This window comes from Pleurodeles waltl, chromosome 1_2 (assembly GCF_031143425.1).
Source record: "Pleurodeles waltl isolate 20211129_DDA chromosome 1_2, aPleWal1.hap1.20221129, whole genome shotgun sequence".
NCBI lineage: Eukaryota > Metazoa > Chordata > Amphibia > Caudata > Salamandridae > Pleurodeles > Pleurodeles waltl.
In genome coordinates, this window is record NC_090437.1 from 986619896 (window position 1) to 986647605 (window position 27710).

At 46.3% G+C, this 27710-nt stretch overlaps 1 protein-coding gene across 1 annotated transcript in view; it reads left to right on the top strand.

Moving 5' to 3' along the window:
* The window catches only part of NFXL1 (nuclear transcription factor, X-box binding like 1), a 588746-nt gene that overhangs the window by 41025 nt on the left and 520011 nt on the right, over positions 1–27710 (top strand). The window contains exons 2-3 of the mRNA XM_069201637.1: positions 5217–5486; positions 26117–26293. Of these exons, the coding sequence (XP_069057738.1) occupies positions 5246–5486; positions 26117–26293 (418 nt within the window). The 5' untranslated portion in view covers positions 5217–5245. The remainder of the gene's footprint in view (positions 1–5216; positions 5487–26116; positions 26294–27710) is intronic.

Here is a 27710-nt window from a genome sequence, read left to right on the forward strand (position 1 = left end):
ATGGGTAATGAAGATTACCAGTAAGTAATCAGAGCATTATCTTTAGTCCCTGCTTTCACTACGTTTGATATGATATAGTGAATTCCATTTAGTTTTAATGGGAATCAGGAGTTTAGCTTAGCCTTCTGGCTTGCAGGCCTGTGACCCGTCACCTAGTGGCTTTTAACCTACTTAGCTTTCTCTGTCATAGCATATTTATTTATTTATTTATTTCAAAATGGCTGCTATGTTTATAGTTAGTGAAATGTTTTGATTTTATGTTATCAGTTCCACTCTGTGAAGGGGTCACTACCAGTGTCAAAGTTGAGTCAGATAGGTAGGTATTCACATCATGTCCCTTTCCCACTTATATGTGACAGGAACATAATGTACTTTTAGAGGGAATTGTTTATGTAATTGCCACCCCTAGCAATGCTTCTTATCTATTGTTTGGGAACATACCTACGTCAGGGATCCTACAAGATTGGTATAAATACATCACATGCAGACAAGGTTATCAGTGGGATTCCTACCAGATGTTGTTGATGCCATCTATGCTGCACGTGCAGACCAAGCCTCCGTGTCCCCACGGAGTCTGACTTAGAGAACTCATTTCAAGGGAACTAGGGTTGGGGGGTGTTCTCATGGACCTGGTACTGGCAGATCAAGTTAATCTCACCTAGCTCTCGTTACTTTAGTGATTAGCAGGGGTGTGGAATTTATTAAAATATCTACTTGCCCAGGGGACAGGTTGCTTCTCAAATCTACTTGTCCTGTAAAAAGATCTACTTGTCCCTTTGGTGCCATGTAGTGTGGCGACAAATTATGGCAGCAATCTCATTATGTAAGAGCTCTGATAATAGCCTCTCTGATTATGCCAGGGCTACTACCATAGTAGGGCTTGAATACTTGCAGTTTCAATCCCTACTGTAGCAGTTTCCTTATTTTGCCACCTTTCTGCAGATCTGCATACTGGGGCTGGAGGAAGCAGTAAGCAATAGTTCCAGGGCTGTAATGCCCTTGAGTCTGCAAACCTACTAACCTGCATGTTTTGAAGATTTTCACCAGCTTCTCTCTAATATTTTCCCATAATAAGAAGGGTTGGACATTTACTCCTGACAATGGCAGAATTAGAACTTCTTCCTGGGTTGGGAAGAAAGTGGCTGGAGGGAAAATGAACTTGCAAATGCTCAATAGATTTTCACATGAGCAAATCTACACATGCGTATTTACCCACGCTAAAATACAGTTCACAAATATTTTATAGGGATAAGACATATACCATGGGTGCACTTTTGTGACTTTCTTTAAGAATTTGGGGCCACATGTAGGTAGGTTCAGATTTGCCCCCTGGTGAATGTCGGCCCTCACAGGGATGGTGGCCTGCTGGAGACAGCAGACCACCATGTCTGTGACTGCTTTTCAATAAAGCAGTTTTTTTTTTGTAATGCAGCCAGTTTTCCTTGAAGGAAAACGAGATGCATTACAAAAACGAAAAATGAAACGTTTTCGTTTCATTTTTTCAGAGCAGGCAGTGGTCCCCAGGACCACTGCCTGCTCTGAAAAAATGTTTACATTGACATTCACAATGGGGAAGGGGTCCCATAGGGACCCCTTCCCTTTTGCGAAAGTGTTAGCACCCATTTGAAATGGGTGCAAACTGTGATTGGTTTGCACCTGCGTTCGCGGTCACAAAACAATCCTACATTGCACTGTGAGTCGCAATTAGAAAGGGAACACCCCTTCCTTATTGCGAGTCGCAAACCTGTTTTGCGATTCGGTAACCAGGTTACCGAATCGCAAAACTGGGTTTGTGCATCGCAATGTGCTTTTTGCACGTCGCAAACAGCGAAAGTCGCTGTTTGCGACATGCAAAAAGCTACCTACATGTGGGTCGTGGTCCCTAATTAGGTCCGGTGTTAACAAAGACATTTTGTTTTTATTAAACTTCTATTTCTCTCTCTTTCGGCTGGCTTTACTGTGAGTGGTCGCATTCTGCTCTTCCACAAGGAGCATATTGGCACACAAAGTAGTTTTGTTCAGTGTCAGGAACTACAGTGGCAATCAGTGACGTAACGAAACTGGAGGGTGCCCCTTTGCAAAGAACATGGAGGAGCCCCCTCTCCAGACTCACTCAGAGCAGGTGCTGTGCTGAAGGGGGCCCCTGGAGGGCGGCTGCAGGCCTTTGTTATGCCACTGGTGGCAACGTGTGCTTTGAGTTCAAAAACCTTTTTTTTTTTTTTTTTTTTTTTTTTGCCAGTGTTTGTTACAATGTTGAGGGCCTGGTAGATTCCAAAACAATAAACTGTTACAAAAGCCATGTCAAACAAGACACGCATTGATGAAACTAAAAGACTTATAAAAATATGTCAGATCAGTTGGCTCTGTCAGTGTTTGTTAATTTTCATGCTTCCCATAATCGTGTTGAAAATGGTTACACTGATTTCCCATTAGAAATATTTTTGGGAAATACTAGCATGCATCTACACATTTTACTAAATGACACTTCATTTGCATCTAATCAGAGAGCATTCTGGGAGCATTATACTTAGCCTCATAGCCTAAACTTTTCAAACATGTGTATACACGTTTTTTTTTTTTTTGTACTGGAACCAACGTCAGTAGTGAAGTGTGACCTTACACATTTATTTAAAGCACTCACCCTAATAATGAAGACTTTCAAATAATGAACCATAAATACAAGTTCGAACAGCATTATCTTTTTGGAAACACATTACCTCAACTGCAGAGAGTTCTACTCTCCGTAAACAGGCAGCCAGAGGGTTTGGGCTGCAGAGGGCTGGGCCTACTTGTCCCAAGGACAAAGTAAACATAAAAACTTGTTGCCCTTGACCCCAAACAAGATGTCCCGGGGATTAGGTTTTCCATGCCAGGGTTTTAGGGATTTTACATTTCATGTTTATTGCAAGATGGTGAGGGTCTTTGTATTCACGACTCTCATCTTTACAGTTCTGCTTCTTGCATCATTCATCATCCTAATCATTGCAGCTCATGCATTTTACAGGAGATTGAGTCTTTTTTAATAAACCAATTGAAAACTTTGCTGCATCTACTCCATTGCCTATGTGTGATTGAGATTTATTAATAACGTGCGAAAAGGGTTATCTCCTTCCACTGTGACTCCCCTGAGATGTTGCATTCTGGAGTCCATGCATAAAGGCTTCCAGAGATCACTTTTTTTGGTTTGGGTTTTTGCTATAGGACTGCTTGTGAGCCCAGAGGGTTGGGCCGATATTTGTGACTTGTTGTAGGATTAGTCTGGTCGCCTTACAAACAAATGTGCTCTCATCCCTAAACCAGTAGTCTTGCCTAGGAGCGAGAGTCCAACTATGACAATGAACTCCAACTCAGCCAGGAGAAAAAAAAACAGAAACTGGTGGGTTAACCTCATCCACCCTAAGGTAGTATAACCTCCCTCTTACCTACATCATCTCTTGGCCATACCAATCCTCATGAAGACCAGCTGTGAGGGTGGGAAATAATGACTGTGAAGAGAACAGTAAGGAACTAAGGATAATTAAATTTATTGATAAGTAACCAGGCATTATCCCTCCATCCCCTGCCCTCGTCCCAGTCATCATTTTTTAGGCTTACCCAAGCAAAAAGCTGGCCTTCACGTCCAGCCCATTACTTACTAAAATGATAAAAACACATTATACCAATTATGTCCAAGTACCTTTCAATCAATATGTAAGTAAAGCAATCAAATTATGCAAAAATACTGCATTCAGAACGTTTTACCCAAATGGTTTATCCCCACAACACTCTTAATACAATAGTGTTGCACTATTGAGCTGAACCCCAAATAGCAACTGTATAGGTCTCTGACAGAGCTACTTCCTGTGCTTCCTCCGAGGAGGCTGCAGTCCCTCTAGTGGATCAACCACATATCCCTTCAGATAGATAAACATAAGACAGATAATAACACAATATTGGATCTAATCCAGCTGCTTAAAGTAATAGTAGAAACGTTGTGTCCCTGATTGGCACCACCAAAAGTAACAACAAAGTTCAGTTTTCTCATACCCCTCAGATCTTTGGAGGTATAGTTCAACTGCTCTTTTAACATCTAATAAATTAAAAAAGTTCCTCCTCCATAGAGGACAGAGAAAGGAAAAAACTGGTAAAAACAACCTCTTATTCCCTTTGCACCTTGGGTGCTACCTTTGGAAGGAACGCTTGATTGTGCTTAAACAAGACATCATCCTCCAGAATCTGTATAAAAGGAGGTTTCTATAACAATCCCCCTAGCTCACCAATCGTTCTAGCAGATGTAATTGTCACTTGGAATGCTACCTTAAAGGATACATACTTTAAATGAACAGAAATCGGAGGTTCAACTGGCATGCTTTGTAATGATGCCTTAAGGACTAAAGACAAATCTCATCGAGGAGCAAAGGGCCTAGACTCTGGTCTAGAAAGAGAAAAACTCTTTAAGAGTCTGACCACCAAACCAAAGTCACTGCTAGAAAAGGACCAAGACTCCTTAAAGCCCTTTATTGCAGCCCACTGGCCTGTTAACTTCGTTACAGCCAATTGCTTTTGAAACCCATCCAAGAAAAACTGTAAAACTGATGTAAGGTCACATTGAACAGCTGAAAGAGAATTGAAGCACTCCATATTTAAGAGTTTCTCCAGTGTTTGGAGTAGGACTTTCACCTACGGGCATCCCATACAGAAGACCCAAGTCCAACAGGGGTCCCACACCCCTGTTGCTGTCTTAGGCAAGAGAAAAAAGCAGGAAGTCATGTGGGTAAAGGGGTGGTTATACTGCTGTAGGGTGGGTGGGGTTACCCCTTGTTTTTCTTCTCCTTGTTGAGGTGGAGTTCACCTCAAAAGTAATCACTAGGATGAGGAGCAGGGACGTAGGGATAATGCCATTTGCTTTGTAAAGCCAACTAGTTTACTTGCCTCATGAGATTTCAAGGCTGGCATGGAATGTGGCTCATTTATTCAGCATCAGACATGTTGCCTTTGTGCCAGTTCAGATCGCTGCACAAGGCGCACAAAGTAATGTTCTTTTTTATGTTATTCATTATCCACAAATGAAAACATATAGTTTTCTGCTCTCTAGTGCATGTTGCATTGATGCAAATAGGTTGGGAAGGTGGTGATTTCAATTTCTAGCAATTTGTATTGCTACTTTGATTGGCTTTGAATTGAAAAATACATTTTAGTTTTTTTTATTTACTGGTGTTTGTGGTCTTCTATTTCAGGTTCACTGGCAATATTCGAATTCTAGAAAATGGAGAGTGCTTGGCGTCAGGCTGGCAGAGGTAGGGGCAGAGGGCGCAGTGCCAGTGCAAATGATGGACGGCTGATGGCTCCTGGGCCCAGACCAGCATCTGAAAGAAATTCCTCTCATCCAAAAGGTGCCCCAGCTTCTGCTGCTAACATTAACCACATCAGTCTCGGGAGGGGAGGCTCTTCTTATGCTTCAGTCAGCAGCCAGGTGGTAGCCGGCAATTCCAGTACTTCACCTAAAGGTAAGTACTGGTATAGCTATCAATCAGTCTCTTTACTTGATTCAGACATTGGAACTGTGAAAGATATGTTAATAAAAATTACAAACATGTAATTCATGGAAAAGGTAAAATAAAAAAGGAAAGTATTAAAATTACATTATAAAAAGGCAGTCAAACCATACTTGCGAAAAGCAATATCTAAAAGGCTAAGATCGAATGCATCTCTATTTACATCTGTATTTTATGACTTGGCCAATCATTGGCAAATAGAGTACGAATGAAGTTGTTGCAAATACCAAAAGCAGGGTTGTTCTCAGTTACATTCATGTTTTTAAAAAGTAGGATGAAATAAAGTTTTCACAGCTCTCAATAAAAACGGGAAAAGAGTATCAAATGTGGTGTTTTTCTTGGAAACTGCATCACACGTACATGGAGGTAGACTATCCTCCACAAATCTTCATGATTTCTGATGAGGTAGGTTCATTTGTGACCCACTTGGAATTGCTAAATCTGTCTGAGACACACACGTACACAGTTTTCAACTTCCTAATTGTGAATCACAAAGATTGGCAATTAGGAAGTCGCAAAATGTATTCTTTGTACATCTGGCCCTTAATGAAGAGCCCTGAGGAGCATCTTGGTTCACCACGTTGGAGACTGAATAACAAGAGGAGAATATAATTACTTGGGTTTTAGCTTGCTAGTATTATACCAGCCAATACAAAGTAATGTCCCGGGTTGCAGTCTCATGAAATAATGTCAGTAGAATAAACTTTCAGATAGGCTGAAAACTATTAGAGCTGCTCTGACGCCTTTGCCCCAAATCCAGGATAATTCATCTACCATTACCAGCACTCCTTCTGTGCTATGTTGAGGCCCGACTCCAAATTAAGCTGTGGTGACTACTGAGTCTGTTCCAGTGATTTGAGTGAAATCAGTGTTAACAGTTTTTCCCTGTATTTTGATAGGAACAGGAAGGAGTGACATGTGGCGATAGTTGCATGGGATATTGTTGCCAGCAGGCATTTATTTTCACTACATGGAAAACCATTGCCTGTTTTCAGTTATGAGGAACATATACATGAGAAGCAGACTATTTGCAGAGCGCTGCATGACTAAGACATAGCCTATCAACCCCATACGTTTGATCCATGCTGGACATACTTAACCGAAAGTACCAGATTAAATGGTAGATGTTAGCTCTTTGGAGGTCTTGGGAGTAACAGGATCTCATTTAGTAAAACACAAAGAAGTGGAGTTGTTGTCCCCTGTAATCTTCAAAATATAAACAAGAACATTGACATAAAAGATTTAAATCCCAACTATGTCTTTGCCTGTTGCAAATTTTAACAGTAACCTAAGTGTGCCTGCAAACTCTTGAAGAGTACCAGATTTACAAATAAATCAAACCATACAGCAGCCTTTCTACTCTTTCTTTCAATGCATAAGAAATGGCAAATTATATATCAGTCTTATACTCATAAGTGCAGCTTGTCTTCACATCAAAACTCTCCTCCTCTCTCTAAGGCTTTATCCTGAATTTGATTTTAATACTAAAAGAATGAACTGGGTTGGAGGAAGCACAGGATAATATGAAACATTCTTCTTTTGGTTTCCCTTTTGACATTTCAGGGGACAGTTTGCCTCCTCAGTATAGTACATATCTTCTCTACCAAAGAATTTCCATTTGTTCTTGTCACTCTTCTTAGACCCTGCTTATGAGTGGGCCAGAATGTGGTGAAGTATTCACTGCACTCTTAAATTCAGATGCATCAAAGTGAAGTATTGATGTGGTAAATACCTTGTATTCCTAGTTAAAATATGGAAAATGGGAAACACCTGTAAATTTTGGTAGGTCAGAAATACTGAAAGTTGGCAGGGGAAAACGACAGGGGATAGGGGTGGTAATACATTACTCCTAAATCTGACCCAGTAGTTAAAATGTAGCTTTATCCTCGTAAAGAATGTTTAGAATCATAACTTATGTTGTAAACTTTAATGTTCTAATCATAGTCATTTATCTTACAGAGGATAAGTCCATATCTGGGAGACAAGCACATATTTGCCCCCTTTCAGGGGAAAGCCCTTCAGCTTTGAATCTGAATTATATCAGATTCCAAGTATTCAATAAATAATCATTTTGTTTTTCACTGGTTACTTTCTCTACTACAAATAATGCTCTTACACTTGTCCATATCCCAGTGCTTTTTTTGTAAAACCAAGAGTGATAAGATGAAGGACTCTGATAAGAATGGCTGGATACACAGTCATGAGGATCACTAGCAAGTAATGAACCCATTACCACCTTGTCCATTAGACTTGTCATTTCGTCACTTATGTGAATGTACCAAGCATCTGCAACACTTAACCCCCCTCCATACATCTGAGATATATTAAGGATGCAACTATAGAAACCAGAAATGCTGCAACATCAGTGGCTTATCATAAAAAGAGAGACTCCGTGGTGGGTTAGTGTCAAAGACCATACAGTGAGGAATATGCCATATACCAGCAGAGGTGGATAAATATGTATATTGACAACACTAAAGTTGTATTTCGGATGTTCAAAAATTAGGCCCCTTGTGACTCTGCCCAAGAAGCTGCTATCCCCTGAGGGGGATACCCTGAATATGCTCAACAACGTGTAGCCCTGAATGTGCTCAACAACTTGTAGTTCATCGAAACAGCCACACAGATACAGTGAATTACGTTTTTTTACCTCTGCTTATGTAACTAAAAGTTACATTTATAAAGATTGATACTTGAAAGGGCAGAGTATGCTCTAGGAATACTACAGTGGACACTGCTTGTCTAGGGGATGGAGTGAGAGAGCATTGTGAAGTATGTCTACTGAGGGATCCAGGATCAAGAGAAATTTCACCAGGGTGATGCCCTGGTCTAGATAAAACAAAGTGCACTCTTAGAAATGGTGTCTCTAGTTGGCAGTGGGTTTGCACCCTGTCCAAGTAGACCCTTACTCTAGTCAGGATAAGGGAGATACCCGCTCAGATAACCCCTGCTCACCCCCTTAGAAGCTTGGCACAAGCAGTCCGGCTTATATCAGAAGCAATGTGTAAAGCATTTGCACATAACACACAGTAATAAGTGAAAACACTACAAATGGGCACCACACCAGTTTTAGAAAAATAGCCAATATTTATTTATATAAAACAAGACCAAATATGATAAAAATCCAACATACAGTAATAAAAATATGAATTCTGCAAGATTTACTCAAAAATACAGTTCCTTGAAGTCGATAGCTCCACCCGGGACTATCACGATGTCGTGATCAACAAAAGCAACAGTTCAGGCCGGCCGTGGCGTTGCAGGCCAGCTACAGTGTCGGGAAGACCCACAAACAGTACCTCGGATTTGCAGGGCGTCGTGATCCTCGCGGTGAGCTCCGGAGAGTGACGTTGCGGTGTCAGTTCCGGAGTCGGTGCAGGAGTTGTCGGGCCCTTGAGGTCACATGGGTTGTAGATCGAACTCCAGGCTGGTGAAGTCAGATGTGCTGGCGTGGATGGTGTCTGGGCTGCGGTGCGAAGCAGGACGATGTTGTCGCGCAGGCTCTCATTATTCTAATGAGACTACTGGATTTTGAGCGGCAGAATCTCCCACGGTGTGGGAGACTAAGTCTAATCTACTGCGGGTGACGCCTGTCGCTCAAGTCCGGGTTTTACTCTGGCTAACTAGCAGTGCCTCTTCTCTACCCAAGGACAGGGATGACTGGGCAGCCGAGCGCATGACATGATTGGTTTCTCAGGGAAGCTGTGGTCACTCAGGTCTCATCCGTTTCTCCCAGTTACAGTTGGTCTCATATATAAGTGACAACAGAGGCAGTATATGTTTCAGTAATGAGTTTAATAAAACGACTGCATCTTAGATAGCAAAGCGTGAGCTGCAATAACCAGGACGACACAACATGACAGTATTAAAATTGTGACGAGAAGAGTGAAGCATAAAAATAATGCTATCATATTGTCAATAGCATAACTCCTACCTAGGCTATGATAGAGCACAGCATGTTAAGCTCTAAATCTGCCCTTCAGGTTCCCCTGGGAAGACATCATGCCCCATACCTGAGCAAAGGCCTGCGGTCTGCGTTAGCATCTGTAGCGAAGCATTCGGCAATCAGCATACAGTTGTGGTTCTCTGGCTAGAATCTCCCTCTAACGTGTAAGAGACAAGGAAGTGTTTATATAACAACACAGCTATGTCCTGGGAAAATGCCCCTACGTAAGGATGTATGTTTTCTACGAATGTTGGAGACTAAACTTCTACCACGTTCACTGGCAATGTACCGTGCTGTAGCCTTGGAAAAAGCACAGAGTGATCAAGAATGTCTTGTTTGAGTACAGAGTGCTGGCCTAGGCTGGTGATGACACAGGAGTCGATGGTGTTTGTGTCGGTGGACCGGGGCTGCTGTGCGGGACGGGGTGGCGCAGAACGGTGCTTTGTGTACCTCATGAGCGGTGTCTACAGGCCATGGTGCAGGCAGCGTCGCTGGTGTCAACTTGGGCGTCGTCGTTGGGGATACCCAGGCTGCGGTGTGAGCAGGCGATGCCAGAGTGCGGGGACCACAGGTCGTGGTGGGAGCAGCGGCTTGGTGAAGTCGTCCGATGACTGCGTCGGGGAGACCAGGGTCGCGGTGAGAAGCGGGGCAGTGCGACTCCGTGTGGTGTCGGCAGGTCACGGTGCAGGCCATCGGCGTCGTTGGAGGCGTTGTGGTGGTTTTTCCTCTTGAACAGCACAAAACACACAGTTTCCAGTGCTGCAGGTCGAGGAAACTGAAGTCTTTGGTGTCCCTGAGATTTCCAACAGGAGGCAAGCTCCACTCCAAGCCCTTGGAGAATTTTCTCAAGCAGGACACACAGCAAATTTCACCCTTTGCACTCTTTTCAGGCAGAAGCAGCAACTGCAGGCCAGTCCAGCAAAGCGGCACAGCAGAGGGACAGTACTCCTCCTTCAGCTCTTCTCCTTGCAGAGGTTCCTCTTGATTCCAGAAATATTCTAAAAGTCTGGGGTTTTGGGTCTTCTTATATCCAGTTCTGCCTTTGAAGTTGGCAAACTTCAAAGCAAAGTCTCAAGTGTTTGCAAGATTCTTCCTTGTCTAGGCCAGGCCCCAGACGCACACTAGGTGGTCAGAGACTGCATTGTGTGAGGGCAAGCACAGTCCTTTCAGGTGTGAACGACCACTCCTCCCTCCTCCCTCCTCTCTAGCTCAGATGGCTCATCAGGATATGCAGGCTACACCCCGCCCCCTTTTGTGTCACTGTCTAAAGAGGTGTAAAACAACCCAACAGTCAAACTGACCCAGGCAGACAATCCTCAAACAGGCAGAGTTACAGAATGGTATAAGCAAGAAAATGCCTACTTTCTAAAAGTGGCATTTTCAAACAGACAATTCAAAAACCAACTACACTAAAAGATGTATTTTTAAATTGTGAGTTCAGAGACCCTAAACTCCACATTTTTATCTGCTCTCAAAGGGAATTGTGCTTTAAGGATATTTAAAGACAGCCCCCATGTTAACCTATGAGAGAGATAGGCCTTGCACAGTGTAAACCGAATTTGGCAGTATTTCACTGTTAGGACATATAAAACACACTAGTGTATGTCCTACCTTTTACACTGCACCCTGCCCCTGGGGCTACCTACGGCCTACCTTAGGGGTGCCTGGCATGTAGTAGAAGGGAAGGTTTATGCCTGGCAAATGGGTATACTTGCTAAGTCGAATTGGCAGTTTAAAACTGCACACACAGACACTGCAGTGGCAGGTCTGAGCCATGTTTACAGGGCTACTAATGTGGGTGGCACAACCAGTGCTGCAGGCCCACTAGTAGCATTTGATGTACAGGCCCTGGGCACCTCCTAGTGCACTTTTTACTAGGGAGTTATCAGTAAATCAAATATGTCAATCATGGATAAACCAATCAACAGTACACTTTACACAGAGAACATATGCACTTTAGCACTGGTTAGCAGTGGTAAAGTGCCCAGAGTCCTAAAAGCCAACAAAAAACGGTCCGATATGAGGAAGGAGGCAAAAAGACTGGGGATGATCCTGCAAAAATGGCCATTTCCAACATGCACCCTTAAGAAGACACCTGAAAATAGCACTTGAGATAGCGCCAACTCCATGGTCATCCTGCTGAGGTGATTTACAAGTTAAAAAAGAGATTGGGGCTCATGATAAACAGAAGGATTCCCCTTTTGGTGCCTCTGCAGGTGGACCCTGCAGCCTTCTTAGAGCTGAAGATATGTTCCAATAGAGAATGGTAAAACTGTTTCACTTATATCACTGTCCTTTGATTGACACTCTGTGCCAGGCAAAGCTACCAATTCACCCTGCTCCTGACACCTCAGAGTGAAAGAAGGAAGACCCTACAAACTGGTACCTCAAAAGTCAGTTGAGTTTACCGAAGGATAAATGATTGCAGGTACCAATGTGACGGCCAATGCCATAGGTCAACACAGTTGTGTTGATACTGAAGCAAAGGTTTTTTGACCCAGGCTTTTATGCAGACTGTCAGGGTCTCAGTAATGTTACCAAGGTGGATACCACCAACTTAGAAGGCTGCTACAGATATTGAGCTCACAGATTGTACTCCTGAACCCACAGAGGACACTTGTTATTGACTTGGTCCAACATACATTCTGAAGGGTAGAGAACGAAAGATCCCCAGCTTTCTTATCTGTAAATAAGAGACCAATAAAACAATAGTAGTTCCAGGTCATTATGTCCATGGCCTCTATTCTTGAGCGTTTCACCCACACATCGTTAATTTTAGATGTGTTAGTCTAATCTGTCCAGTGCAAGCCAAAAAAGGTCTATGAAATCCATGATGAATTAGCCTATCTCACAAAAGTCCAGGCCTGGAAACTGTGTACTTGGAGGGAAATGGTCACCCTAAATGGAAATTGCATTTCCTGATTGTGAGACTTGTCATGCAGCAGCTGAATTTTAAACTCTCTACCAATCCTTTGAGTAAGCCTGACTACTCATCCTTGATACCCTTGAACAATACTACATACAAAGTGAGTAGCTTATATCCAAGTGAATGCAGAGGTATCCAAGACACCTGGACACCATTGGTGCTGCACAGTTTTGATTCTGGGTTTGTTGATTAGTGGCTTTTCTCACCAAAAGCATATGGACTCTGGTAAATCATTGTGTAAGTGTAACAAATAGGTCAAACATTCTCCTTAAGTGAATGAGTTTGTATACCTGCACAAGGCCATTTACAGAATAAAGGTATCCAGTGGTGCATTTCAAAACATATTACCTCAAATATTTGGTTTAAGAGCAGAAAGGTTTGACTACATGTAGGGAATATGGTCTCTTTCTAAATAGTAGTCTTTCTATGCAGCTAAATTACCAGGTATGACCACTGTACTGCTGTCTCTGTTTTATTAGGAGAACATAGAGGCATATATTTTAGATTACCCTCTATTCCAAGAGGGAACATGGGTGCATTGTGAAAAAAGAAAATGTTCCCCAAGGATAGAAAAGTTTTAAGCGGCAGCTACAATGCAGCCTCCTGTGGTTTATATATATCAGAAAAAAATAGAAACAAATAGCAAAAGGGTGTGATAAGCTTGATTTAAAAAAAAATATATATATATTTATATATACATATATCTACTGGCAGTCGCCAGTTATAGTTAGGACCATGTTTTTTTTTTGACTTGCCTATATCTTTGGCACTGTTTGATTAATCTTCATTAAAAAAAAGTAGCCCGGTGATTCTTGTTGCGCATAGGATGTTTCGGGGAAATCCGTCAAGTTGGGACCAAGAACAATGAGGGGCTCAAACAACGTTTCCCCTGTTAACCCCTTCGATGCCAGGCCTTTTCCCCCTCCTGTGCCAGGCCTTTTTTTTGGCTATTTGGGGCAGTTCGCGCTTAGGCCCTCATAACTTTTTGTCCACATAAGCAAGCCAAGCCAAATTTGCGTCCTTTTTTTCCAACATCCTAGGGATTCTAGAGGTACCCAGACTTTGTGGGTTTCCCTGAAGGAGGCCAAGAAATTAGCCAAAATACAGTGAAAATGTTGTTTTTTTCAAAAAAATGGGAAAAGGGGGATTTTTTGTGCTTTCAGCCTCCTTCCAGTCAGTGACAGAAATGGGCATGAAACCAATGCTGGATCCCAGAAACCTAAACATTTCTGAAAAGTAGACAAAATTCTGAATTCAGCAAGGGGTAATTTGTGTAGATCCTACAAGCGTTTCCTACAGAAAATAACAACTGGAAAAAAAAGATATTGAAATTGAGGTGAAAAAAACATCAATTTTTCTCTACGTTTTACTCTGTAACTTTTTCCTGCAATGTCAGATTTTTTAAAGCAATATACTGTTACGTCTGCTGGACTCTTCTGGTTGCGGAGATATATAGGGCTTGCAGGTTCATCAAGAACCCTAGGTACCCATAGCCAATAAATGAGCTGCACCCTGCAGTGGGTTTTCATTCTATACCGGGTATACAGCAATTCATTTGCTGAGATATAAAGAGTGAAAAATAGCTATCAAGAAAACCATTGTATTTCCAAAATGGTCACAAGATAAGGTGTTGAGGAGCAGTGGTTATTTGCACATCTCTGAATTCTGGGGTGCCCATACTAGCATGTGAATTACAGGGCATTTCTCAAATAGACGTATTTTTTCCACTCTCTCTATATTTGGAAGGAAAAAATGTAGAGAAAGACAAGGGGCAATAACACTTGTTTTGCTATTCTATGTTCCCCCAAGTCTCCCGATAAAAATGATACCTCACTTGTGTGGGTAGGCCTAGCGCCCGCAACAGGAAATGCCCCAAAACACAACGTGGACACATAACAATTTGTGACAGAAAACAGAGGTGTTTTTTCAAAGTGCCTACCTGCAGATTTTGGCCTCTAGCTCAGCCGGCACCTAGGGAAACCTACCAAACCTGTGCATTTTTGAAAACTAGAGACCTAGGGGAATCCAAGATGATGTGTCTTGTGGGGCGCTGACCAGGTTCTGTTACCCAGAATCCTTTGCAAACCTACAAATTTGGCTACAAAAACACGTTTTCCTTACATTTCGGTGACAGAAAGTTCTGGAATCTGAGAGGAGCCACAAATTTCCTTCCACTCAGCGTTCCCCCAAGTCTCCCGATAAAAATGATACCTCACTTGTGTGGGTAGGCCTAGCGCCAACGAAATGAAATGGCCCAAAACACAACGTGGACACATCACATTTCTTTCACAGAAAACAGAGGTGTTTTTTACAAAGTGCCTACCTGTGGATTATGGCCTCTAGCTCAGCCGGCCCCAGGGAGGGCAGAAATGGCCTAAAATAATTATGCCTCCCCCAGCCCCCAGGGGAGCGACCCTTGCCTACGGGGTCGCTCTCCTAGTGTGACATTGGCAAACAAAAAAAAATCCCCGGTGCCTAGTTGTTTCTGCCCCCTTGGGGGCAGATTTACCTAAAATCGGCCGATCTGAAATGGTCTAAATACAATTTGCCCCCCAGGGGAACGACCCTTGCCTAATGGGTTGCTCCCCATCTCTAAAACAAACAAACAAACAAAAAAAAACCAAAAAAATAAAATTAGCCCTGGTGCCTAGAGGTTTCTGCCCCCCCCTGGGGGCAGATCGGCCTAATAACAATAGGCCGATCTGCCCCCGGGGGGGGCTGAAATGGCCTAAAATTAATCCCCCCCTCCTCACCCGGGAGCGACCCTTGACTACGGTGTCGCTCCCCTTGCGTGACATTGGCGCAAAAAAAAAATCCCCGGTGCCTAGTGGTTTCTGCCCCCTTGTGGGCAGATTGACCTAAAATCGGCCGATCGGGGCAGAAATGGCCTATATACAATTTGCCCCTCCAGGGGAGCGACCCTTGCCTAAGGGATCGCTCATCATCTGTAAAACAACAACCACAACAAAAAAATCCCTGGTGCCTAGTGGTTTCCGCCCCTCTTGGGGGCAGATCAGCCTAATTAAAATAGGCTGATCTGCCCCCCAGGGGGGCAGAAATGGCCTAAAATAAATTTGCCCCCCAGGGGAACGACCCTTGCCTAAGGGGTCGCTCCACTTGCGTGAAATTCACGAAGAAAAAAAAAACTCCCTGGTGTCTAGTGGTTTCTGCCCCCCTCGGGGCAGATTGGCCTCATAAAAATAGGCCAATCTGCCCGGCCTAAATGTAATTTGCCCCCTAGGGGAGCGACCCTTGCCTAAGGGGTCGCTCCCCACCTCCTAAAAAATAAATAAAAAAAAAAAAAAGATCCCTGGTGCCTAGAGGTTTCTGCCCCCCCCCCCCCCCCCTCGGGGCAGATAGGCCTAATAATAGGCATACTGGGAATCCCGGTATCTGAGTCATCCGAATCCTTGGAGGAAGAATCTTTATCAGAGGAAGAAGGGGAAAAAGATACATCTTTAGAACTATAGTTATGCTCCCACTACACTTCTTGCGAAGTTTCTCGAAGGCATCGGCGTGAATTCCACTAACATCAGCACGAGACTCCTCTAAATGTTTTGCCTTAGCTTTTGACTTTTTTCTATCAGATTGAGGTTGTTGTCCTTGCACCCAACCCTGGGAGCGAGCGTAATCAAAAAGTTGATTTGAAAAGGGTCCCAAAGCTCTCACTAGGGCGTCATTCACTGATTGCTGAGCCCTAGTATCAAGGGCTTCTACTAAGTTAACCTCCAGCTGGTTACCCAGCTCTTCTGTGTAATATTCTGCCTCTTGGTCATCCCACTGAGCCATGATATAATATGGGATAGTATAAGTAACAAATGTTAGTAATGAAGAAAAAATATATATATACTTTTAAAGTATTTTTTACAGTCTTTTATTTCATAAACGTCAGGGGGGAGTGCAAAAACCCCTAATCAGGCAGAAGAATTAAAGCCCAATTAAAGTGTGGAGGGAGCTGCCTGAAAAAGCACTTTAGGCAGAAGCCTCGTATGTATTTTACAACCCTCACTATTTTGGGGATAGTGGGGCGTCCAGGGGTACAAACGATGGAATGGGGAAACTGAAAAGGCACACACGCGTGCTGCACTCCCGAACGAGCCGGCTTTCAGAGAAGATCAGCTCATTACAGAACGTGCGCGCGCCTTCAATAAAAAAGGAAAAGAGACTGCGTGGAGCACACGCAGCTCTGCCCCGGCTCCCACTCCACATAAAAAACGGGCATAAATTCGGACAAAAGGTCAGAAAAACAGTTAGCGCGACACGCGCTATAAACATAAATAGAGCACGCTAAATCAGAACAGTATAAACAATGCAAATTATAATAAAAGCCACCCAATACGAAGAGAATAAATATGGGTTACTTATCTGTTGCGAAGCAGCAAAGAAAGAGGAAGTGACGTCGAGGGTCAAGAGTATTATGGACAGAGGTCATGCTTGGTGATTGGACCATGTTACATTGTGTGAAGCATCATGGGATGTATAGTTTTTCTGTTTACTTGTATTTGATTGGCTGCTATTTTAAGACAGTAAAGAAAGAGATAGCATAATCGGACCCTCTGGTCCTGACATAGAATTTGAAGTCTTGTTCATCTTCCCCGAAATATGAGTCTGCGAGGAATGGGTTAGGTGAACATTTTTGTTTCATAGTGATGCAAGAGTTTTAACTGCATACAGTATTCGTAGAATAAACCTATAAAATTGAATCAAATGAATGAAAGACTACGGGGGTCATTCTGAGTTTAACTACCCCCGTCGAAAGACCGCTCCGCGGTCAAAAGACCGCGGGGGCCATTTTGACTTTCCCACTGGGCAGGCGGGCGACCGCCAAAAGGGCGCCCGCCGGCCCAGCGGGAAAGGCCCTGCAACATAGAAGCCGGCTCCGAATGGAGCCGGCGGTGTTGCAGGGGTGCGACGGGTGCAGTTGCACCCGTCGCAATTTTCACTGTCTGCAAAGCAGACAGTGAAAATCCTGCTGGGGCCCTGTTAGGGGGCCCCTGCACTGCCCATGTCAGTGGCATGGCAGTGCAGGGGCCCCCAGGGGCCCCACGACACCCGTTCCCGACTTCCTGTTGCTGGCAGTGAAAACCGCCAGAAACAGGCTGGCGGGAAGGGGGTCGGAAAACCGCCAGACCCGGCTGGGTGACCCCCGCTTCACAGCCGCGGTCAGAATACAAAATGAAGCACCGCCAGCCTGTTGGCGATACTTCAGCCGGACCGCCAGGGTCAGAATGAGGCCCTACATGCCTTATTTGTAATTCCGGTGATATCAATGGATACCTAATAATGGGATTTATGCACCTTCTTTTGTAATCCCCTGAACCCCAGCAACCAGATGACATAGTTGATTTTACAAGATACCATTGATTTGTAGTGAGGAGGTCAATAAAAAAAACAAAATTGCAGCAATATAAGAGGTTAAGTAGACAAATACGAAAACAAGAAAAACACTTTATTTGCCGTTTCAGTTTTCCAGCTGACCCCCATTGAATTTTCATAGGGTGCCGCAGCACCTTTATTTTTTTTAATTTTGTATAAAGAACTTTTTAATGATTTTTAGAAGAAACAGAAGGGAAAAAACAATGCAAATACAATATAAATAGCCTAGCACCATCCGTCTAATTACGTCATTGGTCTCATTTGTCCCAGTGGTCCCCGCGGGTTCTACAAACATTAAGTAAGTATCTGTGCTTTCATAGCTCGGGGTCATTAGCCCTCATCGTTGCAGTAGTTGAAAGAGATCTTCCTAATGATTACATAACATAGGCACAGTTCCTCAAGCACTGGGGAGTTAGGGCTCCGAACAGCGTATCCCCTTCCCCCCCGGTGAACCCCTGATTTAGAAGAGATGTTCTTCGGTTAGTCTGGCTGTCGCGGGTAAGCTAGGTGACCAGTGCGCTCCCCCGTTCCCCCCACACTCTATTGTACTTGTCTGGGCACCCCCTCGCTTCGTATACAAGTTTTTCGCATTGTGCACACCCGTCTACTCCTCGTCTCCATTTGGTGAGGGCCGGTGCTTTCTTGGCTTTCCACTCTGTCATGATGTCCCTTTTTGCCACCAGGCAGGCCACTCCTAAAAAGATTCGGTTTGCCCTATTCAGCCCTGTCTCTCCCATGGCCCCTAGCAAAAGCGGTAGGGGGGACATCTCTACCGTTGATTGTAATACCTCTGAGATCTCCCCCACGATCGTCCTCCAATATGGCTCTATAGTTGGGCAGGCCCAGACCATGTGAAAAAAGTCAGCTCCTGGGTGTGAGCATCGAGGGCATTTACTTGTGGGCCGGAGACCAGCCCGGAAGAGTCTCTTGGGGGTAAGGTAGGCTGCGTGTAGGTAAAGGGTCTGTAGCAACTGAAATCGTGAGGTTATGGTAATTGACCGAGGGGCCATTAATGCTTCCCTCCAATCTATATCTTCTATGGGGCCTGTCCACCCCTACCATTTTTGACGGAGTCCCTCGAGGGGGGGGTGAGGTATTGGTGAGGACAGAACGGTATATCTGGGAGATTCCCCCTTTACTCAGGTTTCCCATCATGACTTTCGCTTCCAGTGGGCTGTATTCTGGAATGTTGTCCCCTGGTCGCATGTGTACTAGTAGAGCGTGTCTAAGTTGTAGGTATTTGTGAATTTGGGTGTTGTTTAAAGAGTATATTTTCTGAAGCTCCTCGAAGGATCGAATGTGTGACCCGCCCCAGATGTCCCCGAGAGTGGATATCCCAATGTTGTCCCATTTCCGGAACCCTTCCAATGCGGAGACTTCCCTCAGCCATTTCCCTTGCCAAAGGGGGGTCTGTTGAGTTAGGCGAGTCCACCAACCCGAGACCCTTTGGGCCGTACGCCACCCTGTAAGAATCAGTCTAGTCACCTCTGGAATAGTTTGTGGGATCGAACCCCCTTATAGTGCATTGAAGATCCCATTGTATCCCATTACTTGAAGTTCTAATCTGTACGTGGGGTCTGTCCAGCCTCCCGACAGCCAATCATTAATCACCAGTAGGTGCATGGCCAAATAATAGAAATAAATGTTAGACATTCCCAGTTCCCCGTCGTGGATATCTCTTTGACATGTAACAAGGGATAATTTGGGGCGGGATCCGTGCCACAGGAATTGGCGCGCCATCGCCTCCACTTCGTTAAACCACTTCCGGGGGACTGGGTGTGGGAAATTCTGTAATTGGTATAAGAATCTGGAGAGTATCATCATTTTGTATAGCGCTATTCTCCCCAGTGTATTGAGGGGTAAACTCCGCCAGTGTTGGAGATCTTTTCTAGATTTCTTAATGAGTGGGGTAATGTTTAGTTCCCATGTTAATACGGGCAGCAGGGTTATATGGACATCCAGGTATTTAAAACTATTGCGGCGGATTGGGATGTTTTGTTGCCAGTTTATACAGCCTCTAGAGGGATGCAAGGGGACCAACAGGGATTTGCTTGGGTTCAGAGTTAGGCCAGAGGCCTGAGAGAAGAGGTCTAGGAGTTGTAAGATTCGTGGGCCGCTCACGGCTGGGTTAGAAAGGTAAAGGAGGACATTGTCTGCGTACAGTGCCACCCGGTCCTCTGGGCCCACAGGCCACGACCATCCTTCCACCAGTGGGTCCTCTCTCAACAGCTTAGCCAATGGTTCAATCGCGAGGGGCAAGAGCAGCGGGGATAATGGGCATCCCTGCCGGGTTCCACGACGGATGGGGAATGGATCAGAGGCTACCCCGTTTACTTGGATACGTGCGGTTGGATTGGAGTAGAGTAGTTTTACGAGGCCACGGAATTTGGGTCCAAATCCATTCTTTCTTAGGACTTGCTCTAAATAGGACCAGTCCACAGTATCGAAGGCTTTTTCAAAATCAATCAAAAGGAGGGCGAGGGGGGACCCAGTCAGAGTGTTGCGGTGTGACTGTGCGACGTGCAGTCGCCTAATGCAGTGTCTAGTACTGCGAGACGGCATAAAACCACATTGATCTGGGTGTACTAGTGAGGGGAGCACTTCCCTCAGCCTGGTAGTGAGCAAAGTTGATAGCACTTTGATCTCAGCGTTCAAGAGGGAGATTGGTCTGTATGCCGAGCAGTTACGCGACGGTGGTTGGGTCTTCGGGATTACCACTATTGTAGCTTGGTTGATCCCAGAAGGAAAGCGGCCGGTCTTTTCAGCTTCATCAAACATGTTGAGCAGGTGGGGGCTTAGAATGTCCCCACATCTGTTGTAAAGCTCAGATGGGAAGCCATCTGGCCCGGGTGTTTTGCCTGAAGACAGGCCGGATATCGCTGTTGTGATTTCGGCCAGCGTTATGGTTTCATCTAAGTTCTCCCTGGTCGCCTGCGAGATCTTGGGAAGGACCATGTCGTCCAGGAGGGGGGACTCCCTTTCAGCCGGGGGACGGGGTCGTTCCGTTTATAGTTGTGTGTAGTAGGAGGCAAAGATCGTAGCAATTTCATTGGGAGTCTTCGCAAGTGAGCCCGTCTCGTCCACAACCTCGGGAATAATTCTGTCTCTAAGTGGCCGTAAGGCTAACCAATGCAGGAGTTTGCCGTTTTTATCTCCCCCACCCGTACACGCGAGCTGCTGATGCTCTCCAGGTGTGTTTCGCGGCCTCAAGTACCAATTGTTTTATTTCCTCTCTAATCATAGTAAGACGTCTCAAAACGGACGCTGATGTGGCGGTGGTCTCGGACAGTTCTAGGCTTAAAGCCTTGGCTTCGAGGGCTGCCACTTGTAAGTCGCGTGCACGCTCTCGGGCGCGTACGCAGTGTTTAGAATAGCCTCTAAGTGTGACTTTACACGCCGCCCAGATTGTGCCTGGGGACTGCACAGACCCCAGGTTTTGCTCGAAATATTGGATAAGGTGGTCCCTTATCTCGATGATATATTCATTATTCTGTAGGTACCATGTATTCATGCGCCACGTGGGAAGCTGGGTCGGGTATACACCATCTAGCCGGATTCGTACTGGAGAGTGGTCTGAGACTCCGCGAGGTAATATCTCCGCGCCGGTGACCCTAGAGATATTCAGTGCAGGCATGAACACGAGATCGATTCTAGCCTGAGAATGGTGAGCAGCTGAGGTGTGTGTGTATTGCCGTGTTCTGGGGTGCCAGGTCCTCCACACTTCGCACAGACCTAAACCTGCAGCCCACCCATTCATGCTGGATGCCCTCCCAGATCGGGTGGAGGATATTGGTCCGGACACATCTAGCTGTGGGTCCAGGACAGAGTTAAAGTCTCCTCCAATAAGCGTAAATTCCCGCGGGAGGCTTGTCAGCACCCGGCGGAGAGTAAGTAAAAAGGTATCAAAGCCGGCTGGGGGTGCGTATGCACATACGAGATTAAGCAGTGACCCTTGTAACGTACCGGTCACCGTTACAAATCTACCTTGTGGATCTGATTGTGTGGAGGTAACCACTATGGGTAATGAGCGTTGGAATAAAATGGCTACTCCCCTAGAGCCCCTTGAAAAACCTGCGTGGAAAACCTTGTCAAAGCCCCCCGTGCTAGCATGGGGCATTTAGTGCCGAGTAAATGGGTCTCCTGTAGCAGGACCACTTAAGGGGCATATCTGCGTAGGGTGTTAAACAGTGCGGATCTTTTAATTTTATCCAGGAGACCGTTCACATTCCACGAGAGAATCTGTGTCAGTGAGGGAGCTACGTGCACAATGTCTGTGTGGTGAAGTGTCGGAAGCCCGTCCGGGGACCCAGAGACAAACGTTTTGACTGCGGAGGATCATTATGGTAGGTGTAGGTGCTGCAAAGGAAACTTATCATAACAACTTTACTAAACCTTAATGCAAATTTTGTACCCCCCCCCAACCTCCCCCACCCCATACTTCTACCCTGGAAGCATCTGTCGCCCAAGTACCCAACAGGGATATCACAGTCATATAGACTGTCATTGAGTGGAGTGATGGACCCCTCCTGTGTGTCGGATCAATTGTAATCAGCTAGTGAAAACCCTACCTTAAAAAGGCATTGGAGTGTACAACATTGTGTTGTCACGTATGTGGCCCTGCTCCACTTGTGCGGGTCTGTATCTATTTAGTTGGTCTAACCCAGTGTGTTAGAATCTAATATAACCAAGTGCAGGGGACTGGCTCAAGCGATCCTCTCTCATTTCCTCCCCCGGAGCCTGGTCCCCGATGGGTCTTCGTGTCCCCCACCCGATGGGGTGTTCAGGCTAGGTTGAGTGTCTTCATCCGCCGGCGCGTTAATGCTCCTCTGTCTCCCACGTCTGGACCTAGTATGTTTCCGACCTCTCCGTGTGTCCGCTCGCGTGCCAGGCCCTCCTTCCCGGGTTCCCCTAGACTGACCAGCGGGACCTCTTCGGCTCCCGATGCCTTCTTCTGTTAGCCAGTCCCACGCCTCTTCAGTTGATTCAAAGAAATGCGCCTTGCCGGCCAGGATTACTTTCAGGCGCGCAGGAAAGAGGAGCATATAGGAAAGTTGCATCGCTCTCAACTTTTGTTTTACTTGTTCGTATGATCGACGCTTGGCCTGGACCTCGCGGGTGTAGTCTGGGAAAATTAAAATTTTTGGGTTGTTCCAAAGGAGGTCGGGGGAGCGCCTAGCCTCTTTAAGGACAGCATATCAGTCTTTAAAATTGAAAAAGCGCACTATCATGGGTCTCCGAGGCCCACCCGGCGGGGGCCGCGGGGCCAGGGCCCGTGTGCTCGCTCAATCGCAAACCATGGTGAGAGAGAGTGCTCCGGCATCCAGGACCTGATCCAACTCTCCAGAAACTCGGGGGCCCTGCCATCCTCCGCTCCCTCCGGGCCGCCAACGAAGCGCAGGTTGTTGTGTCTGGAGCGATTCTCAGCATCTTCGGCCCTGCAATGCAGTTCACCAGTTCGAGTTTGTAGTTGGGCCACCTTGGTTCTAAGGTTGGCCAAGTCGTCCTCCATCTGTGAGATGCGGCTCTCCACCTCTGTGATCCGGCCCACTGCGTTTCTAAGATCTTGTCTCACGAGGCCCATCTCTTCCCTCACCTCTCCAATTTTAGTTTCCACTGCCCGTTGTGATGTCTGGATTGCAAGAAGGATGGCACTGACCCCGTCCTTGGCAGGGTCGTTAGGTGGTACGTCGCCTCCGGTCCGAGGAACCGTCGGTGTGGTAAATTGGTCAATCCTCTGTTGGGACGGTTGCGTCTGTCTTGAAGCTCTATCCTTGCCCATGTCTCCTGTGGGGTTGAGTGGGAGCAGTCACGTTGTAGTGGGGATGGGGCCTAGTCGCGTCAGGGGCCTCTCACTTATTCCCTCCGGGGTGGCCCCCAGCCCGCTAGACCGCTCCTAGGGGAGGGGGTCCAGCCAGAGATGCCCGGGTGCAGCCCAGTAGTCACAGGGTAGGGCATCAAGTCCACCACCGAACCCGTGGGGGAGACAGTCGCCACTCCCCAATCGCGGCGGACCCCCAGGTCGGTCCAGCAGCGGGAGACACTTCTTACGTCGGATCGGAAGTTCAGGGGATATTCAGTTAGTGAGTTCCCTCGGGGCCGTGGTCGCCCAATGGGCGTCTCTAGTGCTGTCTTGATTTCGTGGTCATCTTACGGATCTTCATCACATTTCGGTACCCCGATGCCCCTCAGGGAGCTCGGGGTGGGGCCCATCTCTGCACCCAAAGCAAAGGGTAAGTCCCGCTATCTCCCTTTCTCTTCCGTCAGGGCAAGGTTGTCCCCGGTCCCTCAGCTCGTGCAGCGAAGGTCCAAGGCTCCCCTGTGATCCGTCCGATACAGCACCGCGACCCCACCGCTACGGATCACCACCGCAGGGCCAGCACAGAACGGTCGTCGTCCCGTTCAGCAGTGGGTCGTCCAGGTCCCACGGCCGCCTCGGTCCGGCCACATCATCCAGGCCTAGGCCCAGTCTCGGTAATGGGGGGTAGCTCCCTCCCGGGCTCGATGAAATCCGGGAGGGGAAGGGGGCAAAAGATCCTCCGGCTCCCTCTGTGCCCCTTGTCAGGCTCCTGCGGGAGTCGGATATCGGCACCCCGTAGGTCGGGGCCCCTCTTTGCTGATTATTTAGGTTCCCAAGGCGTGGGTCTCCACGTGGCCGGGGGCCCGGGTCTCCCCGCCTCACCTCTTCTCGTTTCTGCTGTAGCTGTTTCGGGCGCGGCCCAAGCGTCTCGCAGCCCGTCCTCGGGGGAGGCAGCCAGCCTTCGGAGGGGGCTGCCCCCGGGTTCGCGGAGTCCGTCTGGGTCGGCCGGCGCCGGGGTGGTGCAAAGCCCCGGGATGTGGCTCCAGCGGTCCCGGCACACCCCTGCAGGAACGACCAGCTCGGGAGCCCACGCCACGGGGTAGGACACCGGGCGGCTCCCGTGTCGGATGCCTCTCACACTACGAGGCGGCACCGCCTCCTGACAGCGCGCAGGAACCCCGGAGCTCCGGTTTTCGGTCCACCGGAGACAGGGGTCACTGGGCTATTCTTTGGGACCCAGCAGACAGGAAGACAGGATCAGGTATGGTAGTGGGTTCGGGCGGATGACGGAGGGGTCCAGAGCACTCTCAGAGTGCGACCGCCATCTTGACGCCTGTAGCCACTCCCACCGCACCTTTAGTTTTAGTGCCACTGTGCACACTAGTGGAAAAACAACAGTACCCACTCTGCTATGCTTAATAAGCACTGACTGCCATTGGACCGCATTAAGAGGGTCATTCTGACCCTGGCGGCCGGTGGCCGCCAGGGCCACCGACCACGGGAGCACCGCCAACAGGCTGGCGGTGCTCCAATGAGCATTCTGACCGCGGCGGTTCAGCCGCGGTCAGAAGCGGAAAGTCAGCGGTCTCCCGCTGACTTTCCGCTGCTCTTTGGAATCCTCCATGGCTGCGGAGCGCGCTCCGCAGCCATGAGGATTCTGACCCCCCCTACCGCCATCCAGTTCATGGCGGGAAAGCCGCCATGAACAGGATGGCGGTAGGGGGGGTCGCGGGGCCCCTGGGGGCCCCTGCCGTGCCCATGCCAATGGCATGGGCACGGCAGGGGCCCCCGTAAGAGGGCCCCGAAAAGTATTTCAGTGTCTGCCTTGCACTGAAATATGCGACGGGTGCCACTGCACCCGTCGCACCTTCCCACTCCGCCGGCTCGATTACGAGCCGGCATCCTCGTGGGAAGGTCGTTTTCCCCTGGGCTGGCGGGCGGTTTTACTGGAACCGCCCGCCAGCCCAGGGGAAAACTCGTAATACCCGCCGCGGTCTTTTGACCGCGGCGCGGTAATTTGGAGGGCGGGATCCTGGCGGGCGGCCTCCGCCGCCCGCCAGGGTCATAATGAGGCCCTAAATGTTTCTATTAAAAAGCTGGTACATTTCTCAGTATCAAATGTCTTAGCTAAAAAACATTCTGTTCTATTTTATTCACAAATATCAGAGACCTATTTTCTTCTTGGCAGACGAGATACCCTTTGCAAAGTACAATATATTATTACCAACCATGTTTCTCTGTACTTGTACTTTCTTTTTGAACCTTACATTTTGATATGATGATATTTGTTTATAGTTATGGTGTAAAAACAAGCAAGCCTAAAAAGAGGGGGGTATGCAGTTGTGAATTTGTGCACGTCAGAAAGTGTTATATTCTCTTTATTCTGGCTACAATTATTGTTTGCATTTCATTTAGCTTTTATTTGGAAATAAAACACCTCTTTGGCAATATAATTTACAGATTGTGGTAAAAAGAATATATTTTGTTTGTGTCATCCACTGCAAGTGGTGATTTAATGCAGTGTTTTATTTCACCAGACGAGGCGACATCTCAGAAAAAGTTTGATGAAATCCGAAAGGCAAATCAAGCTGCAGTTAAAAAATTTGCAGGAGATCATTACAGCTCTTCGTCTGAAGATGAAGGCGATGAAGAAACTGAAGGAAAGCATGGAAAGATACTGGATCGCACGTTTACAACCTACACAAATCAAACAGGTAGTATGTTACATATAAGAAGCAGGGGGGTGAAATGTGTGTTCCTGTCTGTGCATTTGCCTACACTGTCCATAAGTGTGGCTGAAGAAACATGGTGCCCATCCATCTGAGTCCATATGAGGTTTGCGTAGAGCAGCTATCTAGCTACTCAAGGGGAGGGATGCTGCAACACAACAGATGATTGACTAGAAGAAACATTGTGAGAGAGGAAATGTTATTACAGAGAACAGAATGACTTAAGCCATATAGTACATACCTCACTTTTTCACTTAGTCAAAGAGCACTGTGCTCTCAACCCTCCAAACATTGACTAAATAGATCATTTGCATCTACTCTAAAAAAGTTTAACAAATCTTTTTTCTTACATCACTTTTATCTTTCTACAGCTGTTACTAAAAATGATATATCGCACAAAAAGCTGTGAAACTGCAAGTGAATATATGTGTAGCAAAGTCTGCCAAACTTTTAAAACAGTCCATTTTGTAAATCTCCAGTTGGCAGTCATGCTGTTGGATAAATGTTCTTTGGAGAAACTTCCTGAACTTATCATCTTTAGGTTTTCTTATAAAATGGTCAATACACCCAGTAGGGTACTCAAACATCCAAGGAGAAGAACAGAGGCTATTGATGAACCAGATGAGAAAGACCTTATTGATTCTCAAGTTCAAAGATTATTTGCCTCTCAGGGAGGGTTTTACTTTGTTAATTTAAATTTTTAACTGAGATAAAGCATCACTTTGTTTTTAACACTCCTTGTTGCATCATATTATACCCCTGACCATGCACTTTATACGTTGAACCATATACTCTTACCACCCAATCCATAGCCCCATATCCTTAACCCTTTAAACTTTAACTCTGCGTCCCTAACCTCTAAACCCTAAGCCTGACCTTCTATGCCTCAAAACCTTAATCATATACCTCAAACTAGTAACCTTTATCCCTATCACCTAAATTGTTGACTCATACCCGTATACCTCTAACCCCTGTACTGTTAACCACTGTAACATTAACCCCTATTCCCTTATCCATTTTACACTGTTGTTAGTATTTGTTTCTTTTTCAAAGTGTTTCTTTTTAAATTTGGAGGCAATATCCTTAGAGGGATGAATGCAGATAATTCCACAACTTTCAAGTGCACCTGCAAATAATTTATCACCAGCACAATCTTTCTTCCACTGTCCACTAGCCTCACTTTATCTGATGCTGGACCATCTCTGAATGTGTCTAGACCCATGTTCAGAGAGCTGTGTCCTGGACCATGAGGCATCTAGAAAAATAAAAACAGCAAAAACATGCCAGGAATTAAGTGTCTGAGAGAGACTGGTGTTGCTTTTTAAAGAGAGAGAAGAGAGGAAGAAAACCTCTTGAATTTGAATGCAAGTCTGCCAGTAATTACATAAACATTTAGCTAGGC